This window comes from Pygocentrus nattereri, chromosome 11 (genome assembly GCF_015220715.1).
Source record: "Pygocentrus nattereri isolate fPygNat1 chromosome 11, fPygNat1.pri, whole genome shotgun sequence".
Classification (NCBI taxonomy): domain Eukaryota; kingdom Metazoa; phylum Chordata; class Actinopteri; order Characiformes; family Serrasalmidae; genus Pygocentrus; species Pygocentrus nattereri.
The window spans coordinates 9339053-9363737 of NC_051221.1; the positions used below are offsets into that span (position 1 = coordinate 9339053).

At 38.9% G+C, this 24685-nt stretch overlaps 1 protein-coding gene across 1 annotated transcript; it reads right to left on the minus strand.

Annotated features, from left to right (window-relative positions):
* Positions 1 to 2411: 2411 nt before the first annotated feature.
* On the minus strand, positions 2412 to 21772 carry si:dkey-206d17.12 (uncharacterized protein LOC563108 homolog). Its single transcript, XM_017718380.1, has 6 exons — positions 21610 to 21772; positions 18190 to 18735; positions 14947 to 15086; positions 7570 to 7804; positions 6206 to 6306; positions 2412 to 5379 (listed from the first exon to the last, which is right to left on the minus strand). The coding sequence occupies exons 2-6, from the start codon at positions 18699 to 18701 to the stop codon at positions 4427 to 4429; spliced, it is 1941 nt and encodes a 646-aa protein (XP_017573869.1). The 5' UTR covers positions 18702 to 18735; positions 21610 to 21772; the 3' UTR covers positions 2412 to 4426.
* Between the last annotated feature and the right edge of the window lie 2913 nt (positions 21773 to 24685).

The window sequence follows — 24685 nt, forward strand, 5'->3', positions numbered from 1 at the left end:
AATAATCTGATACCTGCAGAAAACTCAGATTTTGTCAGTAATCTGATCATGTTTACATGCACTTGAGCAATCATCCAACCATCCATCCATTTTCTAAGCCGCTTCTCCCTCGCGGGAGGTGCTGGAGCCTATCCCAGCAGTCATCGGGCGGAAGGCAGGATACACCCCGGACAGGTCGCCAGTCCATCCTTGAGCAATCAGATAATGGAAAACTCCTGGTTTACATGAGTCAGACAGTAATTAGACAGATTTCTGCTTTGCAACCAGCCAATAAATTCACAGAAAAAATGCGACGCAAACCTAACGTAAAACAGATTTTTTAAAACGTCATGCTGCTTTACCTGGAAATATGAACATACATCATCTAGAAGCTGAAGAATATATAAATCCTTCATTTCGTCAAGCGTGTATTTGATTTCAGTGTCACTCCAATAGTGTTTTACTGCGTCTCATGGCAACACTGCTCGCTTTTTCAGAGTAAGAGTTCACATGCACCAAGAAATCTGACTATTGAGCTAAAATCCAGCTCTCTTTATCAGATTTCCTAATCAAGGTCATTTCTAGACCTTAACCCGATCTAAGAAATCATAGTATGCTGTTTACATGACCATTTAAATAATAGATGGCTGCAGAAATCGGATAATGATCGGACTATTGGGTGCATGTAAACACAGTTACTAGGAGTACAATAAGGGAACACATCATCCCCCATTGTTTAATCCTTACACTGGCTACCAGTCTGTTACAGAATAGACTTCAAGGTGCTGTTACTGATATATAAATCACTTAATGGTGCAGGAGTAGCAGCGATATGAGCTGAGCAGAAATCTCCGATCATTAGGTACTAGTCAGTTAGACCCGCCGAAGGTGAAGACTAGACATGGAGAAGCAGAAACATTAGAAGAGCCCAGACATTGGAAACTTTTAAATCTGTACTGAAAACGTTCTTATTTGAATAGCTTTCAGTTATGTTTAAAACACTTAGCTTTTCTAGCCCATCTCTTTCATAACAGCACTTATTTAATTTTGACTCTTTAATGATTTTCTCTTCGGAAATCTATTTTGTGGTTTAATCATGTTTTCAATTTCTATTCTCCTTCACCTTGTTTTTCTGTTCTCCTTTACTTTTTAAATGACTTTATACGGTAGGCAGGTATTGTAGGTTGGTATAGCGTAGTGGGTAATACCACTACCTCCCATACCCGAGACAGGAGTTCAATCCTCCACTGGGGTGAGCACCCTACACTATACCAATAAGAGTCCTTGTGCAAGACTCCTAACATTTGCCTACCTGCGTAAAAATAATCACACTAAGTTACTCTGGATAAGAGTGTCTGCCAAATGTCATAAATGTAAGATTTTTTCATTTGTAAAGCATTTTGAATGACAGTAGTGTATGAAAGGTGCTACATAAACTTGCCTTGCAACACAGGAATGTGCTGGTGAATGAAGCCCATTGTGCATTTAATCAGCTCCACTGACCATATAGAGGCACTAGTTCTACAATCACAGACTGCAGTCCATCATTTCTGCATGCTTTGTTAGCGGCGCCCCCCCTTCACCCCGTTTTGTAATGCTCAGGACCTTAATAGGACCACCCCAGAGCATATTATTTGGGTGGTATGTTAGTGTGTGTTGCGGTGGTTCATGTGGATCACATACAGCAGTGTGGCTGGTGCCAATTTTTTTTGTCTGAACAAGACCTTGTCTGTATGGCTTTTTCAGATCATCTACTCACAAGAAAGCCAGAGCCACAAAGAAAGGACAAAATGTGATTTTCTTCAACAGCAAAATACAGAATGTTACGCGTTCGTCATGTTATTGACAAAATGGATAAATACATCTATTTTAAAAATACTAATGGGCTCTTTGCATGCTGGTGCTTTGCATGCATCAGTGACCATTTTTTGTCTTGTTTTACATTTGTTTTGCAATAAACTGTTGGCATATCTTTTAAATACAGGTAAGGTCAAATAGTCAAGACAAGGTGTATGGAGTCAATCTTGCACACTCTCAGAAAAAAAGGTACTAAACTGTCAGTTGGGCCTTAAAACCACTGTAGTACCTTTGAGGGAACATTGACATTGTACCTTGATGAATGAAAAATACTGTACCTGTACAGTTCCTTTGTTTTCAACAGTGTAACTGGAATATGGCACAATTATATTCACTAACTAAAAGAGCTGAAGATGTAGCCTTGAAGATGTCATCTCATGACACCTGGGGTAGAACCCCAATGACAGTTTGGTACCTTTTTTTTCTGAGAGTGAAAGCTACAGGCGAATGAGACATATCGATACTTAGAGATCTGGAGATGCAGGCATTCACTGAACGTCTCTCAGCCAATCGCACTGCAAGGTCAGACCTACCTGTGGTATAACCATCAAAAACAGAGCAGTCTTAACAATAAATAACTGGAACATTTTTGTTAGTTTTTATTGCATGACGTTTCACAAACAGCAGGTAACTCTGCCCTTATCTTGAGTTACTGACATCAGATAATCCCTAAACACAACACTCTGTGACGTGAGGCTGTGACGCCTCAAAGACTTTGTGTACACTGACACACATGCTTCATCAACATTCATCAATCTGGTGTTATTTTCTAAACCTTTAATAAAAGACATACTAAACAGGGGAGAAATATATGCAGCTTCTGTTTCTATTGGTCTGTTGTTCAGGACAACCCTGATTTGCATAGATGTGTTCTTTGTTTAGCTATTAAATTCAGAGTGCCTGCTGGGATTTCTGCCAGTGTCATGTTAATTACACCTCAAAGTGATTATATGATTATTTACTGTTTTGCAGCAATGGGAAAATTCCCAGAACCCACAGGGTGTACACTTATCTACCTCTCTTAGGTAGTTTTGCATGGAGACTGCTGTTTAAGGCACACAGTGCCAACCGACCACATTTGAATAACACCACCATAATTAGACACTTAAAAGATATTAGCCATTAATAATGAATTACCTATTTAAAAGTACCTAAACATTAAGGGCTTACTTTCTCAAAAAGGATGATAATTTATTAATAAATTCAGTGAAATTCTAAACCTGAAATAAATGCTATGCCTACTGCCACCTTAATGTGTCAAAAATAAAAGACTGAAAATAAAACTCAATCAATAAATTAAAAATAAAGCATTGTTACACCATGGTAACGTATGGCGTTCTGTGCCGAAGTGCTGACAAAACAATGCGGCAGGAACTGAGAACCAAATCCAGATAAATCGCTACAAATAGTTGGTTAATGCAACCAATATTAAATTGACCAGTAACACAACGTGTTAAGTCTATAACAACCAAACAGTCAAATAGCGAATGTTGGCAGCTGGCAGCAGAAAACTTGAACAATTGGCAAGCCAAATGAACCCGTATGAACTATATAGTATTCAGTACTTGATTCAAATAGACCACAAAATCTGATAACTAAACAAAAAAACAAAACAGTGGATGTTCAAAACATCTGAGAAGTGAACTACTGCTCCAATGTGCAGAACAAAAATATGTATCCCTATTCGGACGGGATAAGTGTTCCATGGTTAGCTGGGGTAATGCCAGTTTACCTCAGGAAGTCTGTAATGTTTATGAGCGATTCACACAGAATAAGAAATCATGGTACAAATGACAGAGATGGGAGTGGCCAGTCAATTCCCTACAGAAAATAGTAGAAAAGATAGCACATTTAATTTATCCATTATTCTGTTTACCCTAACCATTTACCTTGCTGTCTGAAGAGAATGCAGTGAGTCATTAGCTTGAACTCACAGCAGATGGACCACTTCACATCACGAAACCTTTATCTTTTTCAGAAAACATTTTTTTCCTGTATTTTTTTTACATGTTCTGAGTTGATTTTAACTGTCGAGAAGAACAAGGCTGAAGTTGGCCTCCTATTTGCCAGCTTCTTATTCATATTTTTCCGTTCCACCTTAAATGGTGCAGCAGTTACATTCTGATGTCTCAGGCATTATAATATTAACTGCTGCACTAGTTAAGGTGGAATAGGAAAATTCAAACGTAGCAGGCTTCGGCTTCATTAGAGGACATGAGTAAATGCTTCTTTCAGTGTCTCCAAACTTTATCACATTCTGTGGAAAGGGATTTATTGTGTTTTCACTGACATGTCGATTTGCACCAGATTCATAAACCTAAGGTTGTTTTTATGGGTCGTTTTACAGAAGGTAGAGTCAGCAGAATCTTTCCTGACGCAGGAGCGCGCAGTCAGCAAAAATTACTGATATGGCGCTTTCAGACAAGACTGAAGTCACAGAGAAATGCTGGTAATAATTATATTACACCACCGACTTATGTAAATCCCATCCAAATAGGGCTAAACTTACACACCTCTAGTGTGAAAACCCGTTCCCCCACATCCCCTTGGTCCTGGACCTGAAGTAAAACCAAAAAGCAGTCAGTGAAACTCACAAAACCCCTTCATATGACTGTAGATTGAGTATCTCCTGAGCCAGTTTCTGAGAGTCCATTAAGTTCGGGAACATGTCCATGGCTCTGTCTACAAGACGGGCATTAAAAATGGCACGCAGTTTCTTTCGCAACTGTTCCCTTTCTGGCATTGGCTGACTAGTTTTTGGAGGCACCATGCCCCAGGGAGCAATCTCACCATGCATGGGGCTGGGGGAAGAAAGGTTGTAGCCGCCATATGGCTCAGACCAGTAACTATGTTGGTGGGGAGGCAGCCTGTTGTGGTGGTAGTCATGGGGGAGGCTGTATTGGGGCATGTTCATTGGCAGGTAAGAGGGGCCTCCTCCATAGGAGTTATATCGAGGCTGACAGTAGGGCATGGCTCCTGGGTTTTGTGAGGTAGCCATGTCCATGCTGTGGTGCTGGTAGCCATTACTGGAGCTCATGGACTTAAGGGAGCAGCAGCTGCACGGTTGGCTGACGGACGGCAGGGGCCGGTGCTTACTGCCAGGCTGAGACTTTGCATTTCTGTATTCTCCCCTATGCATGTGGTCACAGTTGCTGCCGTTAAGCTCAGTGTACTCGTATGAGCCCAGGCCCGAATCCAGGAGCTCCTGAGAGGAAGTGTGGAAAGAGTCCAGACTTGTTGGAGAGTAGTGACCAGGCCGCTCACGTTTTGATGGGAACTTTCTCTGAGTGGACTGTGGCCCACTCTTTAATACTGGCACATTCTCACTAGTATGGGCTTTCTTGAGGGGCCCCTTCAGATCCAGGGTGAGTTTCTGCTCCATGACCTCCTCCAGAGAAGTACCGCGGCCTGCTGATGTCGATCTTTGTGGCGAGGTTGGGATCTTAGCTTTCTCTCGCAACTCATCTGCCAAGGAACGCTGGGACTGTTTGGCTCGCTCTGGGTGGCTGAACTTACACTTGATCCCATAGGTGCATTTTTTACCTGACAACAAAAAGCAAGAAAAATAGATTATTATTCGTTTCTGAGCCTGAAAGAGACGTCTCATATGACCACCTTATTCACAGTTAAGCGTCATGATAAGAGAAAAGTAGGGGAGGGAAAAACAATCAATTCTTAGATGCATTGCGATTCTCTCTTGAAAGACTGTGAACCGATTAACAAAACCAGTGTTTCTCAAACAGATCCCCCTGGATTTCCGCTCCAATGCAACTCAACACATGAAGAATACAGCAAAAATGTGAGTTGTCTGGAGGTGCCCTTAGGACCACTTTGAGAATCGCTGCATAAAACAATAATCAGACTTTTATTTAGGCTCTGCATGTACTATAAAATAACCTCACACACACGCAGAGACATTATGCCCCAACTGGCTTGCAGGAAGGGAAAAAAGGACATATGCAAATGCATATGCATCATGATGGATCTAGAATCACTGTATAAATGCATCTTGTCAACCTAAATCAAAATCAAATTGAATCATCAAGTTCCCACCCTAGACAACGGTATATGCCTTTGAAATGCCTGCTGTATTTGTGTGTGTTCTTGGAGGAGCAGTTATCACAAATGGATGAATGTTAACTGCAATGCAAACAAGATTGTGTGATTTATCACCCACTAGAAGCGAACATATCAGATTACAGCTCCAAACTCCCTGTGGCAACGAAGAAACCACACACCACATTTACATACCATAAAGGATTATACTTTCGTTTGGACCTGTAGACACCTGTTAGGTAGCTATACAATATTTGCATATGAGGTGTTTGTTCTTTTTAGAACAAAGTTAGCGACGACTTCTCAGAATTACCGTAAGGGCAGGGCAGTCGCTTAGGAGCTCGTGGAGTCTTGCGGAGAAAGTTGTCAAGAGTAGGGCCATGTCTCCCGAGGGGATCGTCTGGAGGCATAAACCTTGGGAGAAGATAAAGAGCAAGCGGTGAGAAGGAAAATTATGAGCATCAAATGACCTTTAAAATTTCATCAAAATTTACGTTTTATGGTCGCGTTCTGTTTCAGTGGGTGAATTTATAAGGAATTTTTATAAGATCAATATTAATGCACAAAATGATTCAACTTGTCTGTTCTAACACACTGGGTTCAGCTCACTAGTTAACTTCCATGTAAATTTAGTGTCCATTTTTGCCTTTTAACCTGCTCTTCTCCATTGACTTCACAACATCATTACATTTATTTTAATATAGAAAGAACATTCAACAAAGCTGAAATTGATAGCCATTTGTGTCACAAACTACACTCTTAAAAAGAATGTTCTTCAAGGTTTATTTAGTAAAGAAAATGATTCTACATAAAAGCATATAAATATGGGATGTATAAATTATACATTTATTATTTCATATATATACCCTAACCCTATACACACACACACACACACACACACACACATACATACATACATACATACATACATACATACAGCATAGGATAGGACCTATATAGAACACTCAAAGAACCCTTTGTGTGATTAAACGCTTCTTTGCATCATTAAATGATTTTTCTTCTAATTGATGGACATCCTTAGAACATCCTACAGATGGTTCTATATAGAACCTATTTGAAAAGTGTTCTATATAGCACCAAAATGGCTCTTGTTATGAAGTCAAGCTTGTACCAATAGAAGAGCCCTTTTTTGTGCTATATAGAACCCTTTTCAAAAAGGTCTGCATCCACAGCATATTCTCAATGTGAAGAACCCTTTCACAATGCAGAGAACCCTTTAATCCCACAGAGGGCTTTTTGAGTAGAACCATTCCTTCTTTTTAGGAATGTAGGGGGTTCATATTCTTTTTTCAGCCTACACTGTGGAAACACATTTAGAACACATTTAGATAAGGTTCTTCAAGGGTTCTTCAGTGAAGAAAATGGTTCTATATAGAACCATGAGCCCTAGAAGAACCATTTTAAATAATTCAACAACTGTGAATATGACTGTAGGAACTCTGAGGCACTGTGTGTATGCCTACAACAACAAAAGCAGCATTGAGCTTACATATACAGAAAATACAGTAGCACACAGAAAGCTCCAGTTTCACATGCTGACGATGGGACATTATGTAAGACAGAGTTAAGTCAGCTTTGAACCTTCATGCTACCTTCACGCTAACCTTCAGGTTTTTCAAGGTAAGCAAATACGCCAGCATGCGATGCGTGACCTACTTGTCGTTGACGAAGGAGTACATGAGGAGCCTCTCCTCAATGAAGCGTTTCCACTCAGGCTTCTCCCCCTGTAGGTCGCGGTAGGTGTCATTGGACACAATGATGCCATCTGACTCATATGCCAACTTGACGATGAAGCGGTCATCGTAACAGACCACCCGCTTTCCGGCCACACGTCTAGAAGGCGTGAAAACGAGAATCTTTTTCTTCTCCAGCTCCCGAAGAATGCGCTGATCTGTGGCAAATCAACCGAAAACAGACACAAAGACATTTGGTTTTGTCCATATACTTATTTATACAGCAATTCAAAGCTTAGTGTGGTGCAAAATACATTTCCATATAAAAGAAAATCAGTGATAAATATAATACTGATAAAATCAAGTCCTGAGTATCACAGTATTTTTGTTTTCCTCTCCTAAAGAACCTCTAAGATCATACTTGAGACATAAATGAATATAATGACTCCATTCTGAATAATAAATTGTTACACTCTTAAGTATTACTGTTATGTCCAAAAAGCTAGTGAAAACAGCATGGGATGGTCCCTAAATGTTAATGTTAACCTCTTATGCTCGTCTGTATATTCTGGTTTATCCATCTGAATTTACGTGACCAAATCATAAGGCAAATTATTCAGTAACTGCATGAAATAAATGTACATTTTTATTTATTTATTTTTGTAAAAGCTCGCCTCAAATGAAAGAAAACGTGTTTTATGATCACACATATTGCTTTATGCTTACAATTATACTGCTGAAAGCCAAAAATCTCAGGCGCTGTTTGTATTATTTTATAGTAATCATTTTTATAGAGCAGATCACTGAAGAGATGCATCCGTTTACAGTTTATAGCCCAGATTTGTGGAAAAGCGCCTCAACTTTCAGTAGAAAAAAAAATGCTTTCAGCTTCTTTTATTATAAGGGTTTAAAATGACATCATCTATTTGACTGGAAGGAAGAGTTACAGCCTCATATGACGCCCAGCTTCTGAATGTAGCTTATGAAATATGAAAGTTATGGATTTTTTTTAATATGGCTCGATCAGCAAACTGAACAAACTGTGAAAGAGGGTCCATATTATAGGAACTTCCTTTCTTTGTGATCTGACAAAATAAGGGTGAAATAAGATTTTTCACAAATTCGCATTACAGAAGCGAATCTTATCTGAATTAAGGAATATTATGTTATCTGACAGCATCTTATCTCGAGCTAGCAAATCTTAACCTACCTGATCAAAGTCAACAATAAGCTGTTGCCTAGCAACCAACCATACGCGCACAGCTGAAACGTAAACGTGTAATCAAAATAATCAAGCCAGTTCGGAGAAGTTGTAGTGAGGAGAATTACCGTTCTGTAATTCTGTAAAGGTTTCTCAAACACTAAAGGGAACTGAATGGGTTAAAATAGAGCACTTGAACAAAATCATAGTTTATATAAAATGATATATTAATTTCCTGAACACAGAATAGCATAAAACATTTTATAAATATAAACATTTATAAAACATTTATAAAATATGCCGTTATATTTTTAAGAGCTTTTGAACACTGAGGACTTACACACAGAAGCCTGTTTTTGATATAACAGGGGAAATAGGAAGAGGCCAGGTTCCCGCTGTTACTGATGAAGAAAGGTCAAAGACCACTAAAGCACGATGAACTAAAGTTAGAAATATTGTGAGCGTGCCTCCTGCTGTTTATCAGAGCTCTTCAGTTTCACCTTGAGATTCTCAGGTGCTTTAGCCTAGCGCGCTAACGTTATTCCTCCTAATAAACCTCCTCAAAGCACTGTTTTCAATGGGGATAAATGTCAGCTCATTATACTACACTCTTAGCAAAAGGGGTTCCATATAGCACCAATAGGGGTTCTTTGAAACATCAGTGAAACCCTTTTTGGTGCTTTAGAGAACCCTTTTCAAAAAGGTTATATAAAGAACCATCCATAGCATATTCTCCATCAATCAGAAGAAGAGTTTCACAATGGAAAGAACCCTTTAGTCATGCAAAGGAACCCTTAAAAAAGTGCCATTATAGTGAACTTTGCTGCCAGTCACTGCATTAACGATATAAACCGACAGTTAAATCAGGAGTTATGACACCTTTCATGGTCAAAGTTAAGACAGATGTTTCTGTAACAATGTTTCCTTTTCAGGATAAGATTATGAACATAAGACGTGTTCTGTAATAGATTCTGTTATGGCAACTTAACAGATAAGATTTTGGAATTAATAAGTTTCTATAACATGGCTCCAGGACTGTTTACAACCGAGCGTTTTCTGCTATTGGTAACTATAAAACATGCCTGTGTCTGTTTGGCCTGTTCAGAACTTGATTGGATCCTGTGAGGAAAAGCTGCTGTGACCTGTGTCTCTTTACTTCAGTCACAGACATTTAGTTGATGGCTAAAAAGTGAGTATGCACTGTTGGAGAATCAGCACCAGTATCTGCGCAGTGTCGGCACATCGTCACTCTTCAGTCTACTACTCTTTGCTTATCATTATTGCACTCAACTGGAAAACTTCTTTCAGCTCCAGGTTTCTTACTACACTTGCCATTTCAAACAGCTTTGCTAATCAACAATCCAAGGTACACATTAAAAGTTTCCTTGGGCCCGTTTCACACATGCTACCTCTGCATGGCACGAGTGACGTGGAATGTCTTGCTTTTCATTTCGGCATTCATGTGAACAGGTCAATGCTTTCACACAGGCTGTGTGTACCGAGCGTCCCAGTTACAGCACTGAACAGTGCGATACGTAGAGAATGGAGATAGAACCACAAAATACAGACCTGGACAATAAAGAGAATGGAACAGAAAAGCAAATAAAAAAATAAAACAAACATTCTTTATTGACCTGGGTATATTTTAGTTTGTCCATCTGAATTTACATGACTGAATCACAAGGCAAATTATTCATTCTATTCTATTATTATTCTATTATTCATTATTCATATTATAACTGCACAAAATAAATGTACATTTTTATTTTATTTATTTTTTTGGTAAATCTCCCCTCAAATGAATAGTAAATGTGTTTTAGGATCTAATACATACTGCTATATGTTTACAATTTACTGCTGAAAGCCGTTATTTTTCATCTGTGTTACTATATAATTTTTACAGAGCAGACCACTGAAGAGACGCCATCTGCTTATAGTTTATAACCCAGATTTGTGGAAAATGGGTCGACTTTCAGTAGAGAAAAAAAAAAAAAATACTGAGTTCAGCTTCTTTTATTATAAGGGTTTAAAATTACATCATCTATTTACAATCACCATTTAGAATGTTGTACTGGATAAACAAACATGCCATGGTCTTTCATAAATAATATATATACCCAGAGCGACTGATTTGACTATTCACGGAAAACAGAATGTCTATAGACCTTTCTTGCTGCACCACTACTACTGTAACAGTCATGCTGCTGCTATGCTCACCCCACGCAGAGGTAGTGTGTTTAAAACAAGCCTCGGGAGCCAGAATGTAATTGCTGCATCATCTAAGGTGGAATGGAAAATTTAAAGCTGACAAATAATATCAGTTTTGTCCAAGGCAGCCTAACCAACCTCCTTTTTTTCCCAGTTCTAAGAGATGAGCAGCAGTCAAGACAAAATTTTTAGGAATGTCATGGATTGTGGTTTTAAAAAAAAAATAAAAAAAAATAAAAAAATTATTTATATATATATATATATATATATATATATATATATATATATATATATATATAAACACCATCTGCGTATAGTTTGTAACCCACCCACTACACATACATACATACATACATACATACATACACACACACACACACACACACACACACACACACACACACACACACATATATACACACACACACACGCACACACCAGGAAACACAGTCCATGTCTGTGAACAGCCTAAGGAATTACATAAAGTCCTATCTAGTCAAGCAAAGAGTATAATGACAGCCCCGTTTCTCTGCAGCTTGCAGGAAGTACTGAAGCACTAAAAAAGCCCCTGGGTAAGTCATGTAAACAGGTCCATAGATCAGAAACATTCAGGCTGGCTTGGAAGGGAAATAAACGGAGTAGGGTTTTTCCTGGCAATTTATGCAATTACATTTCCTAGACCAAAGAGTTGTGTAAGACAGGCTTTTTTAGCTGACCTATGTAGTGAATCAGTACTTTGCCACTACGGCTCCACAGCACATTCACTCGATGAAAGACGGAGTCTGTTAATATACAATTACAACCACATTCCAAACATCTAAACTTTAATCCTCTGCAAGCCTTATAAACAAGAAAGTTCACAAAACCACGTTGCAGTGTGAGCCATGTATCTGTGGGCCCTCTTATGCCCAATCAGGAATCACTCACATGGCTCTTTCTGGTTCCTCAAATATTATTTATTAGCATGGTGACAAACATATCACTGATATATTACAGGTCATAAACTGTCATGGAAAAACTCATGATAACCTGGTCTGTCACAATTATTACAAAACCGTCCAACCTCAATTATCTCAGGTGATCACAGTTATTTATGACTACAATAACTTTGCACATTCGTTAGGTTTCTGCAACAAGTTTGTGTTGAGTTGTGGCAAATAAATGTAAATACATAACTGAGAAATCAAGGGGTTCATGAAAGTTTTACCTACTAACTGGGTGCTCCAACACATTTGGAAGGCAATGCTAAGTAATGCTGGTGTATTTGCCGGCTAATTCTAATATTCTTAGCATGTATGCTAGCAGAATGAGTCGGTGTTTTTATTATTTTTTCACTCTCACGTAGCTCTTCCTGACTCTACACGATTCTTTGTAGCAGTTTATCGCATTATTTAGATAGTAACAACAAGGAAGCAAAATGGCTCATCAGCCAATTTGACCAGTTTAGGCTTTTTTTCAGAAGCTGCATTCAATGAATAATGACACTGTTAATCGCTATTATTATGTTAAAAATTGTGTGTCAGCTACAAAGTTTATGTCTTTTGAGAGATCAAACAGAAACCCCAACTCTAACAAAAAGGGCATATTCAGTTCTGATGGTGGGGATAACCTCAGCCGCCAGAGTCATATTAAGACATGTGGAAATCGCCCACAGGTCTAAATCCTAATGAGTTAGACTGCATCACATGAGGTTATGTTAGCTAGAATACGGGGCAAAGGGCCTGTGGAACTGGGAATGTGGGATTATTTCATGGATCATCTCACTTCTAACTAACAGCATGATTAAGAGACTAGAACTAAGAGGTGTTTGTATACCTTATTATTTCACTCTATTATTACTGAATTATTGACAATTTATATGTGTGTATGTGTGTTTTTTTAAACTCTGTGAGAAATTGAGGAGGTACATCCCCTCCATCCACTCCACAACCTTAAAGAATCAAAACCCTAACTGTATCAGGGGACGAGCCATATGTCTGGAGAAGTGAAGTTTATTTGCGTGCAGGTACCAGACACCTAGCCAGCCCGTAAGACACTGATGCAATTTTAGAGCAGTACTGATGCCAAGATTAGGCTCAGCCTATTCATGACAAGTGACCATGTAGGGATAAACAACAATAGGCAGAAGAATGTTCTAAATACAGTCACAGTACAGCACACAATACAGAATATAATGACATATAGCACAACACTAAACGCGTTAGAGAGCGGTACATTTCTACAACCTGCACCAACGGTTTTAATAATTCCCGACGACAGGTTTCACTGCATTTCAGTTCATCTGTTATACCAAATCTTCAAATTGAACATTCTGAGAGTAGCACTGCTTCAGGTGAACCTGTGGATACTGTCGATATAGCTGTTGTCTGCAGCTTTATGAGGCAAATCAGGACTGGGTGAATTTTTTTGATTGTTTTGTTTCAAACCATCATATCATGTCACACAATCAACAGTAACATCAGCCAACATGTGTATTTTCTTTAGAAACCCACAAACAAGTTTTTCTGATTGAACAGAAGGTAATCACTTTTTCTGACAGACAGTAAATGCATTAATCTTAAGCAATTACTAGCTAAAAAAAAAACAGTGTGTGAGATGAGTGACAGGTGCAATTACGTTTTGCAGCTACAGCCATCTTTTATGCTACTTTGATTTAGATATGTACACAGTGGTGAAGTGTTACTCATCCTTTACTCTCAAAAACATTAACCAAGTGGGTTGTTTGTCTTGCATTTAATTTGTTATCTGTGCTTCTCTGTTACGTGATTAACTGAAATTGTTTGACTTCAAACAACTTAATTTCCTGTTCATGTACAAGACAAACAGTATGCGGACATTTAATAAAAACTAATTTATTTAATCGTCTTTAGGAATATGCCCGCTATGACAAATGGGTCAAACTTTCCTTCTCCTACAGTATCAGCAGGGTCACTAGCTCCCACGCTGACTTACAAAAGCACAAACACACCATCCTTAGTTCTTACACTAATCCTTAGTTTCAATGCCCAATTTAGTGTTTCTTGCTGTAAAGCACTGAATTTGAGAAGATAATGAGGGAAATGAGCTGCTAGTTGGAAATATTGTATATTAGAAGTGACCAACTGATACGGTTTCTTAGCCACAGCTACTGTAAAATTCCAAATTATTTGAGATAACTGCAGTTATATAAGCTGACTGCAACCACTGTCCACAGTCAGTTGATTTCAAAATCATATTACACTGCAATGAGCAAAATGTGAACTGGGTGCGCTGGGTTGAGTCAAAAAGATGTAAGTGAAAGAAGGTAAATGCACTCATTATGATATATTGTGGATATATTGTGGATATATTGTGTGAATCATTAAAATTTCTAACATGTTAACGCTGTGGAGGTTTGGTGCCATATTTGGTACTACAGCAAAAATTTCCCATACAAAAAACAAACAAACAAACCAAAACTTTGTTGTACTACAAAAATATGGCACTAATCTTCTACCACTATCACTAAAATTCTATCATAACCAGGGATTGATAGAGTTTTTCTTTGCATACTAGATCACCTGCACCGTGCACGATTTTTTGTTGTGATTGAAAGACGTTGCCCTACTGAGTCAGACGCTCTGATTGAAACGCTAAAATATGGGCACGCTAAAGACCTGAAAAAAACCTTTTTAAAAAGTCGCCTCTGACTGGGTCGTGTTTACGTTTTTTTTTTTTAAGACCACGTCATACATCTTTGTGTATTAACGTCACACTTACGGCTCAAAAACAAAGTCCAGCTCGATGTTTAGGTCTCAAACACAAAATCAACATTGCATCAACATCTCCTCAATTCTAGCTTCCTATAAATACCAGTCCTTCACTCCTCTTTCCCGTGACGGAATTTCTCACCTCACCTCCTTCCTCTTCTTCTTCACTTTGTCCACGCCTGCACATGATCTTTAATATAGAGTGAGGTTCCCCCCATCTCACCTGTGATTGGTACATCCGGCCTGGGCTGCTCTCGCCTCCAGGAGGGCACAAACACCGTAACATCCTCGTGACCTCGGTCCAGGAAGTACTTCACAGCCAGCTGAATTCCGAGGCAGGAGAAAACTTCCTTGTTGCCGTGGCTGAAAGGAAGGCAAAACATGTTACTGGAAATTGGCTAATAGCCAGTCATTGCTCCAGAACAGTTCCTATAGATCTGGGCATTGAGCAGGAGGTAAAAAGCATCTCTGTAGTGCAACATAATATTAATCAAGGCAAGATTTGATTGTTAAAGTGAATACGTTTTGTTAGCCAAAGACAAACATGAAACTGTGTACCAGAACTGGGAAAGGGGTTCTGTTAATGTTTCACCAACAGCCTTCAAGGGAATTCCACCATGCTAGTGTTCTGCTGAACAGGGACAGGCCCATGGCTTCTCAAAGCTAAGCAGTGCAAGTCAGAGAGGAGAGGGTTACTATGCAGTCAGGCCAGTTCTGACTTTGTCTCTTTCGTCTCCGTCTCTTCAAGGAAGGGCGGAGGCCCCAATCTGCATAGCAGTGGATTTGCATACAGAGGTTTATTAGACATAGTGGAGTATGTTGGGAAAAGTGGGTCATGCGCCTGTGGGTATCTGGGAATGGCCCTCAGGTCGATTAAACTTGTTATCCAGCCGTCTAAAAATCAGACAGCGAGCACCCAGACTTCAGCGCCTCAATTCCAACTGTGTTTCCAAAAAAAAGTCGGGACACCGGGCAAAACGTAAATAAAAACAGACTGCAGTGATGTGCAAACAATCATTTAACCCCTATATTTAAATGAAACGCCACAAAAACAACATATCAAATGTTGTACTGAGAATTTTTATTGTTTTCTGAAAAATCATGCCTGTTCTGAAATTGATGCCAGGGTTGTAACGGGGTCATACATACATTTTTTTTTTTTACACTATGGTCACTATGAGATGAGATCATGAGTGTCAAAAAGAGAAGAAAAAGACCGAACATGCTGAAATCACTATCAGGAAGTTCCACGCACTGCCACTGATTGAACATGTGTGACCGAAGAGGAAACATATCTAACAGATCTCAAAAACAATTTCCAGTGTGCTGTTGAAGGGGTTAAGAGGAACTATGTCAAAAATACATGACTGTGTGACAACTGCGGAAAGCCTGCCTACAAAAACAGGAACAAAGGTCACAAGACAGCTCATGAATAGAAACATATGGGACCTGAGACTAAACAGCCACTTGAAAGCAGCAAAAGTTTCGCAGAAACTGCGTGTTATGACTTTCATGAAGGGGATGTTTGTGACAGGAGTACCAACATGAGCGGGTCATTAAAGCCCGGAGTGGAGAACACTCTAATAAGCTGCTGTTCCTTTCACCTGGGAAGCTTTGTGCCCTCAGGCCGTTAACAACCGCTCAATTCCCAGCTAAACTGTACACAACATGTAACTGGAATTCCAAGAACAGGACAAAGGATAAAAATGCTGACTCACCGTTAATGTATATATACATATAATATCTGGTGTTTTCATTACTTTGCCTTTCCCTCAAACAGATATTCCACCTAAATAATAGCACAACCAGCCTTTCAAAGTAGTCAGCTTCAAATTGGCAAAACAAACACAATAGTATTATTTGATTATTGCCCCTGGGTCATATTTACCCTCATATAACCAGCCATGCAAAGACAAATAAATAAATAAATAAAATGAAATACTGCATCTAACGCTCTACTACTTCGCATCAACACAAACGTTGCCACTTTAGTTTTTTTTCCATGAATTAAAAAACGACTTCATGTAATTTACTTCTTAACACGATAAAATCTGATTTACACCACCATTCAAATGTTTTGCCAATGTTTTCAATAAAATAAAACTAGAGTTTTTAATAATTCTAATGGGCCAGTCCTGTGCAACATGACAGGTTTCAAATAATTAGTAGGAAGCTAAAAGAAAAGAAAATGAAATGATAAAGAGAATGAATGATAAACAGCCCCCCCCCCCCCCGCCCCCCCAAAGAATGTAGAGTGGTAGTGTATGTTACAGTAGATGTTCAATGTCTTGTTGAACAATTACGCTCTTTAAAATAAAAGCCAGCAACAACCCAAATTAGCTGCATATCTTAAGGATCAATAAACGTGAACAACTGTCATATAATAATCTCATATATTTATAATGCACATAATTTTCATATAAAAACAAAGAAAGAAACTTAAAACGTATTGCAGCATAATTTTAATATAAGCTGTCAGTGCTGTGTAAATGAGAAAGGTCCAAGACTGAAAGTAAAGGTAATTATGGATATTTGAAGTAATATTTTTCATTTTTTTCAAAATTTCTGCATAATTAAATGGTTAAGGAATAAATCAGTCATTCAGAGTGGTCTGGTTTAGAGATTAGAGTCAGTGTTGTTCACAGTGGTGGTGATAGGAACATGATGTCAGCTAAATTTAACAGCTCTAAAAAGATCCCTCACAGAAAGTTATTACATGAACAAGGTATGAATATTAAACATATTTTTAAAGCCTTTCAAGGCAAATCAGTCCCCAAAAATCTTTTTTTTCCAGATTTACCATTATCAACATTACAAATACAAACAAACACAATGGCTATATTTTGCTATCATTACCATGTAATGATAACTGGAGGCAGTTGTGGGCTGGAGGTTAGGGAACTGGCCCTGTTGCCGGTTCGATCCCCAGCACCGACAGTCCATGACCGAGGTGTCCTTGAGCAAGACACCTAACCCCCAATTGCTCCCCGGCTGCCGTGGATAAGGCTGCCTACCACTCTAGGCAAGTGTGCTCACTGCCCCCTAGTGTGTGTGTCTTCACTAGTGTGTGTATGTGGTGTTTCACTTCATGGATGGGTTAAATGCGGAGGTGGAATTTCACCGGTTGTGGGATTAAAAAAGTATCACTTAACTTATTTAGTAAGTAGATGAACAATGTACTGTAATTATCTATTTATGGCTTTTTTGATGCATTATTTATCTTGAGATTTGGTCACTTTTCAAATAAGAGGCATTCTAAATATTATTATATCTAAATATTATTAATATGATCATAATCTCCAGCTTTCTCAGTCATTCTAGAGATATCAGCAGCTCTGTTCATCACTGAATTATGCAGAAATGTTCAACAACCAGCGGAATTGCTCTTTTAAATATCCAATACTCGAGAAATATGCAGAAACAGAAGTTATTATTATTGTTGTTATGGGATATGAGGCACTCTCACCTCATAGCTACGTTGCTGCCGTCAATCACTATAGGTCTCAGGGCGTCGTCATCTTCAGCGGCCTCCTCCTGCTCCACTGGTAAAGACGCATTCTTACTGCTGCCTTCACCACGTGAAACGAGCGCCGGGGCAAGGTGGGCATCTTCTCTCTCCTCAGTTTCGGCTCCTGCCCGTATCAGCTCTCCCAAAACCCTATTTGTGTCCGTGTTGAGCCCCAGTTTCAGCAGGACGGCCCTGACCTGCGTTTGGGAGAAGCCCAATTTCCGGAACAGGTCCAACTGTGTCTGGAACTCAGAGCTCAGGTTCTCAGGCTCCTCTGGGGTCGGGCTGGGCCTAGTCTGGTCCATTCTACTACTACAGGAAACAGAAATTTGGGGCAGAGAAGACAAAGATCCCCATGCATGCGTGTCTGGGTGGATGGAGGATTGCCCCGAGGTGCTACAGGAGACAGGCCAAACATACGCATCCAAACCGTAGGGTAGGGCAGGGATGGGGCCAATGCTTGTACTCATTTCCCTAATGAAGGCCTTCTCATTGCACACACACCTGAAAATACATGAAACACACTCATTTTTCATATTCTGACACATTTTGGGCCAGCACTGAAGCACATATAATTGTTTTTCAACTTGTTTTTACCCCTTGGAACTAAACAGGCTGTTTCTATTACTGTGCCTTTAAGATGGATTTACGTAAACGAGCTCTGTTCTGATTGGCTGCCCTGCGTTAAAATGCTGTGTAAAAAGCATGTGAATGGGCAGAGCTAAACTGCTGTGGACTGAACAGTAGGATAAACACTAGTGTTCAAAGCATGTTAATATTAATATTATATATATATATATATATATATATATATATATATATATATATATATATATATATATATATATATATATATATAAATGAACCATCATTATAGAAAAATGTATAACTGTTCACATTTCTTAATTTTTTACAGCTGCATTCAAATGAGCTGAAATCTGTAATCTTTGCATCATGTAAGTGTTCCTCAGATTGATGGGGATTGTGCTGCAGATGGTTCTATACAGAACATTTTAGAAACGGGTTCTATATAGAAGAACCCTTTTTGCCAAGGATACTTTGAGTGTTCATGGTTTAAGTGTGTAGAATACCCACACACACACACACACACACACACACGCACACACACACCCATACATATATTATACACACACACACACACACACACACACACACACACACACACATACATACATACATACATATATATATATATATATATGAATAAACATGCAGACGGACAAGAAGGCAGATAAACCCTTTTGGTGCTACATAGAACCCTTTTCAAAAATGTTCTATACAGAATCATCTACAGCACAGTCTATAAAACCCATACATGGAAACTAAGCTGTAAAAACAGCCCGTTTTGAATGTGATCTCACGAGAACCAACTCACATACTGCCTAGAGCAGCAGACTCTGCCCATTCATGTCGAAGTTCTAAGGAGTGTTTTAAGTTTTCAGCACTTTCAGAATGAGGCACAATGTGGTACAATCAACCAGAACAGATGTATCTTTACATCAGTCTTAAAGGCACAGAAACAAAAACAGCCTGTTTAATTCTGAGCAAGGTTGGAAAATTGTCATGTAAAAATGAAATAAAACCATATTTTTGGTACATAAAACCACACAAATGGTATAAGCAGACCTCAAAGAAAAATAAAATGCAGGTAAAAAGTAGCATACGGGTCCTTTCAGTTATTAATGTGTGGCTTAGAAGAACACAGGTTTGGTTCTCATCACCTGATTTAATGTAAATGGGGACTGATTAGATAAAGTGGGTAGCTTAACATATCATGTCAGATGGTTTCTTCCCAGTATGGTTACAATCAGTCTATCAATACAAATACCTGCTCTGTATTTGAAATGTTTGCTAAAGAATTCTCATTTAAAACAATGAACCCTTTTCTCCCACTCTAGCTTTACTGAACTAGACCAATGCAGTATAAAGTGGGACAAAATGTGCTAAAACTCATAGCAGAAAGGTCTGCTTCTCTCTGCAGCACCAAGGCCGAAATCAAAGTGACCAAATAGGAAATCAAGTAAAATGCCAGTATGGCCTAAACAGCAAAGACGCTGAAACTCTGTACTTTCCATTGCTTGAGGAGACTCATTGAAGACATGGACTCTCTTAACTGGTACACATTATCTGAATGTCATTTTTTTGCCTTGTAAAAGTGAAAAACACCAAAAAGGAGAGAAAACAACTTCATCCTCGAGCAAAAACGCTGCCCTTTTGTCCTATTAATGAGTTTTCTGCATTTCCAGCTAATAAACAAGTGTCATCCTAAGCAACAGGTTCATTTTCACATCCATTTTCATCAGGAAGTTTCAAGAGAACGTTAGCATCTATATTTTTAGAGGTACAGTTTCCGCTTAGATCACCTGATGCGCTCACCAAAAGTGCAAGTTCAGACAAAGGAGGCCAAAATTTAAAATGAATTGCCCACATAAGGACACAATAAAAATAAATAAATAAATAAAACAGGTAAAAGTCAAACTAGCTAAACTTAACTAGGCCACCATTCATTTTTCAGCTGTTTTACATGAATTGAAAACACTGTCAAACAATCGGGACATCAGACGTTCTGCTGAGTTTGGGATTCAAATGGGATTGTTTGCGGCTTGGACGTATGTAGAAGTGTTTAGGTGGCATTAGTTGCTGCATAAATGTGTTCAGATCAGGTTTTGTGCTGTATAGGCCTAGTTAGAACAGCTTTGATTGCACTGTTTGCTGTTTAGACCTGTTTCAGATTGCATTATATGCTGTTTAGATTGGAGATATTTGTTGTTTAACCCTAGTATTATGTTAGATCTGTTTAGATTTTACTATTTAGACCGGTTTCAACTGTTTAGTTAGTATCATCTGCTTACATCTGTTTAGATCATGTCATGTGCTGCTTGGACTTGGTTAGAGTGGTTCAGATTGCATTATATGCTGTTTAGATTGGAGATATTTGCTGTTTAACCCTAATATTATGTTAGATCTGTTTAGATTTTACTATTTAGACCCGTTTCAACTGTTTAGTTAGTATTATCTCCTGCTTACATCTGTTTAGATCAGGTTATGTGCTGTGTAGTTTGGATAATTAGCTTTTTTTTTTTTAGCGAGGCATTATTTGCTGTTCAGACCTAACTGGAACTATTCAGACTGGGTGTTTCTGTGTTTTGAACCTGTTCAAAGGCGACTGCGAGATGTTTAGAGGTGCTAAGATACAATACTTTGCTTTAGGCTTTGTTGTATTACAGTACAGGCTGTTTATACCTTAAAGAAAACTATCCTAGTAACGCTAACGAGCGACTAAGTCTTTACGTATGAAAACGTAACTAGCTAGGCTACGTTACTCTTAACTGTAAACTTGACCAAGACCGGACTCACCTTCGGAAGTCTTCCCTCAAGTCCAGTGAGAGGGTTAGTGAGAGTAAATGTCTCTTTCTAAGCGTATCCGTAAAAATTGTCACCCACCGGGACTTTCCAGCGTCTCTCCCTCTGAGAGCGGGCGTTAACGCCGCTAACGTTACCTGCAGCGTTCACGCCACTCCCTTACGTTCTACCGCACAAGTCCCGCCTCCTACGGTGTGATTGGCTAGTAGTGTCCTGAGCCCAAAGCTACAATTGGTTCGTAGTGTCAACCCTCCTGCGCCACGATTGGCTGGTGGTGACACGAGCCGTAGAGCACGTTTGGCTCGTAGTACCAACTCTCCTCATTTTTGGCTAATAATTTCGATCAAATTTGTCCAGAAGGGCTCGTCCTCACATTCATGTGTGAAAGGTGAGAGCTATATTTTGAGAGAAAAAAAAACTTTTTTTTTTTACAATTATAATTGCAATATAACTATGAAATATATTATTTAAATGGCATAAAGAAAACAAATGCCAAATAAATATTATATAATATATAACGAAAGTTGTCGAGTCATTTGTGTAACTGAGCAACAAGAAAAAAAAATCTCTTATTTTGAAATCACACTCACGACATCACTTGACTCCCTTTTACCACTGTGGAAAAGCACATGGTAAGCACATGGTTTTTCCTAATGTAGGAAGCTAGTGTTAGCTGCTTTCTTAGGAAGAATGAACAAGAACTGTGTCATACACTGATTCTTGAGTGCAGCATCAGATCGTAACTGATTTCTAACTGCCCTAAGGGCAGATATTCACCGTAAACATGAAGTTCAAACATGAAGCTGTTGTGACAGCTTAACTGATGATTTTGTATTTACATACATTTTTCTTTGGGCTTCACAGGAGGGTCGCACTAGCCACTTCTGGCCACCTCTTGAGTACAGGGCAGGGGACTTGGGTATGAGCGTTGTTAAACCAATTTTAGAGGGGCCTTAGCCCCTAAATGTTATTTAGCCCCCCTGCCTAAGTAAACGTACGTTACTACAAATCATCTACGGGTCATTCTCACAATATACTGTAATACGAGGGCGCGGCCTGGGGGAGGCGCTGCTACTGCTGCTGCGCTTATACAGCGCTGCCTCTGCTGTGCTGCCAGAGATTGACGTAACGTTCAGCCAATCATATCACACCTCATACGTTGTAAGCCAATCACATCAGGCGTGGGGGAGGGTCTCTGTTTGTGGTCTGCAAAGTAACCGTTATCCGAGCCGAGGACAGGATTTTGGCTAAAAGCTCACTAAAACGAACATTAGACCTTATTCAGAATCTATAAAACAAAGCGTGAAACAGTGTTAGAGTGAACATATCCACTTACAGTGTTGATTTATGGCAAACTATGTTCACGGTATCTGTATTTCTGTATGTTTACTTGGCTGTTAAGTCTAGCTAGGTAGCTAGCTAACTAACTTAAAGCTACGTTAACTGGGTTTGAGTGAGGTAAACAAAAGAGCTAGGTTAGTTTGAACGAACAAGAGGGATGTAAATAACGTTACTGATATTATATTCTGTGTTTTTGGATTTTTCTTCAGTATTTGGACAGATTCAGATTCCTTTATTGATCCCAGGGAGAAATTGCAGAAAGGGGGAAATCTCCACGGAAATCTTTAGTAAAGGCGAAAGATTTGTGCGTGAATGTAGAGGAACCTGAGCTATGATCGGGCTATCATGACATCATTTGCCATATATTGCTATTTACAGTATGTCGGTGGAAAGGAAGAGGCTCAGTCGCTTTCAGAGGTACCCGAAAGTAACTGCAGCAGCTTTTAAGGTGGAACAGAAAATTCAAACAAGAAGCTGATTCACCTTTGTGTGGAAAGATCATCACAGTGCAATGTTGTAACCCTCAATTCCTCAACCTGAAGATGGAAATTAGGAGGCAGCAGCCCAGCTGAAGGCTAGTCAGATGAGATTTCTACTAGTTAAAACAAACAAAATGTCAAATGAATCATAATTTTCTTGAGTTCTTGTAAATCTGAGTTAAGTAAAATTAATGCAACGTTATTGCTAACCACAGGAAGAGGAAGAGAAGGAAGCTGAAAGAGACGGACAGGCCTGAAGGAGCAGATGTGATGGAGGTTAGTGCTCAAGAAGAAAGTAGGGGAGAGTTGTATAAGTTTTTAAAGTTAAAATTAATACTGAATTTAATCTAACCTTACTGAGAAGATATAATATTTGTCACCAAGACAATTAAACTCTATCACCTTGCTTATTAAACATGCCTGCAGAGAAAAATCACACTCTTTCTGATTGGACCAACTGAGACTGAACTGCTCTATAATCTGTGTGTTATGTGAATAATATATTAGGACCTTGCAGTTTATCTAAGAGAGGAGGTTGCATTGCAAAGAGACAGATCTACTGTGTGCTAATTTGACCTAATAACCATTTTTGATATACGTTTCACGGCTGATGTACTTGACATTTTCTGGTTGTTTCTATTCTAAAGAGGCATTATAAACATGTTGGGGCCATAAAGAAACCTTCTTCGGGGACCATGCCCCCAGACCCCCGTAGTACATGCCTAGCACCTGTCCATGAAACTCTAGTGATGCCTTGGGGTGAAGTTATTGTTCAGTTATTAAACCTAAGACTTAAACCTAAAACTACTGTAAATTATTCAGCAATTATTGTGAATTATTCAGTAACGATAGTAATGATGATAATGGTGATTATTATTATGTGTTTTTATTTAACCCATTCCTGTATATCTTGTTTCTCACGTTTAGCAGGTGAGGAATATAGAGGGGAGGGACAAAGAGGGTGCAGGACAAAACAAACAAGCACATGTAAAAATTGTGAATTACACAAAAATTTAACTGGAAGTTATGTAGGTATGAGCGTGAGGAACTGAAGTGTGGGCCACTAAGGTTTAAGCATTTAAAATGAACTGAAAATGGAGGTGGAGTAAAAGGAACACATATTTCCTCACAAATATACATCAGCAGAAAGTAAAAGTACTCAGTAATCATCAGAAAAAGTACTCAAATCTACTGAAGGAGTTTCTGTTTTGTTGGTCTCTTTTGCTGCTGCTCACTCTTCTCATTGTATT

Coding starts and splice junctions, on each gene's coding strand:
- si:dkey-206d17.12 (XM_017718380.1), bottom strand. CDS start 18,701: ATGAGTACAAGCATTGGCCCCATCCCTGCCCTACCCTACGGTTTGGAT. Junction 15,087..18,189: donor GGCAGCAACGTAGCTATGAG/GTGAGAGTGCCT, acceptor CCTTCCTTTCAG/CCACGGCAACAAGGAAGTTT. Junction 5,380..6,205: donor GCGACTGCCCTGCCCTTACG/GTAATTCTGAGA, acceptor TTTTGTTGTCAG/GTAAAAAATGCACCTATGGG.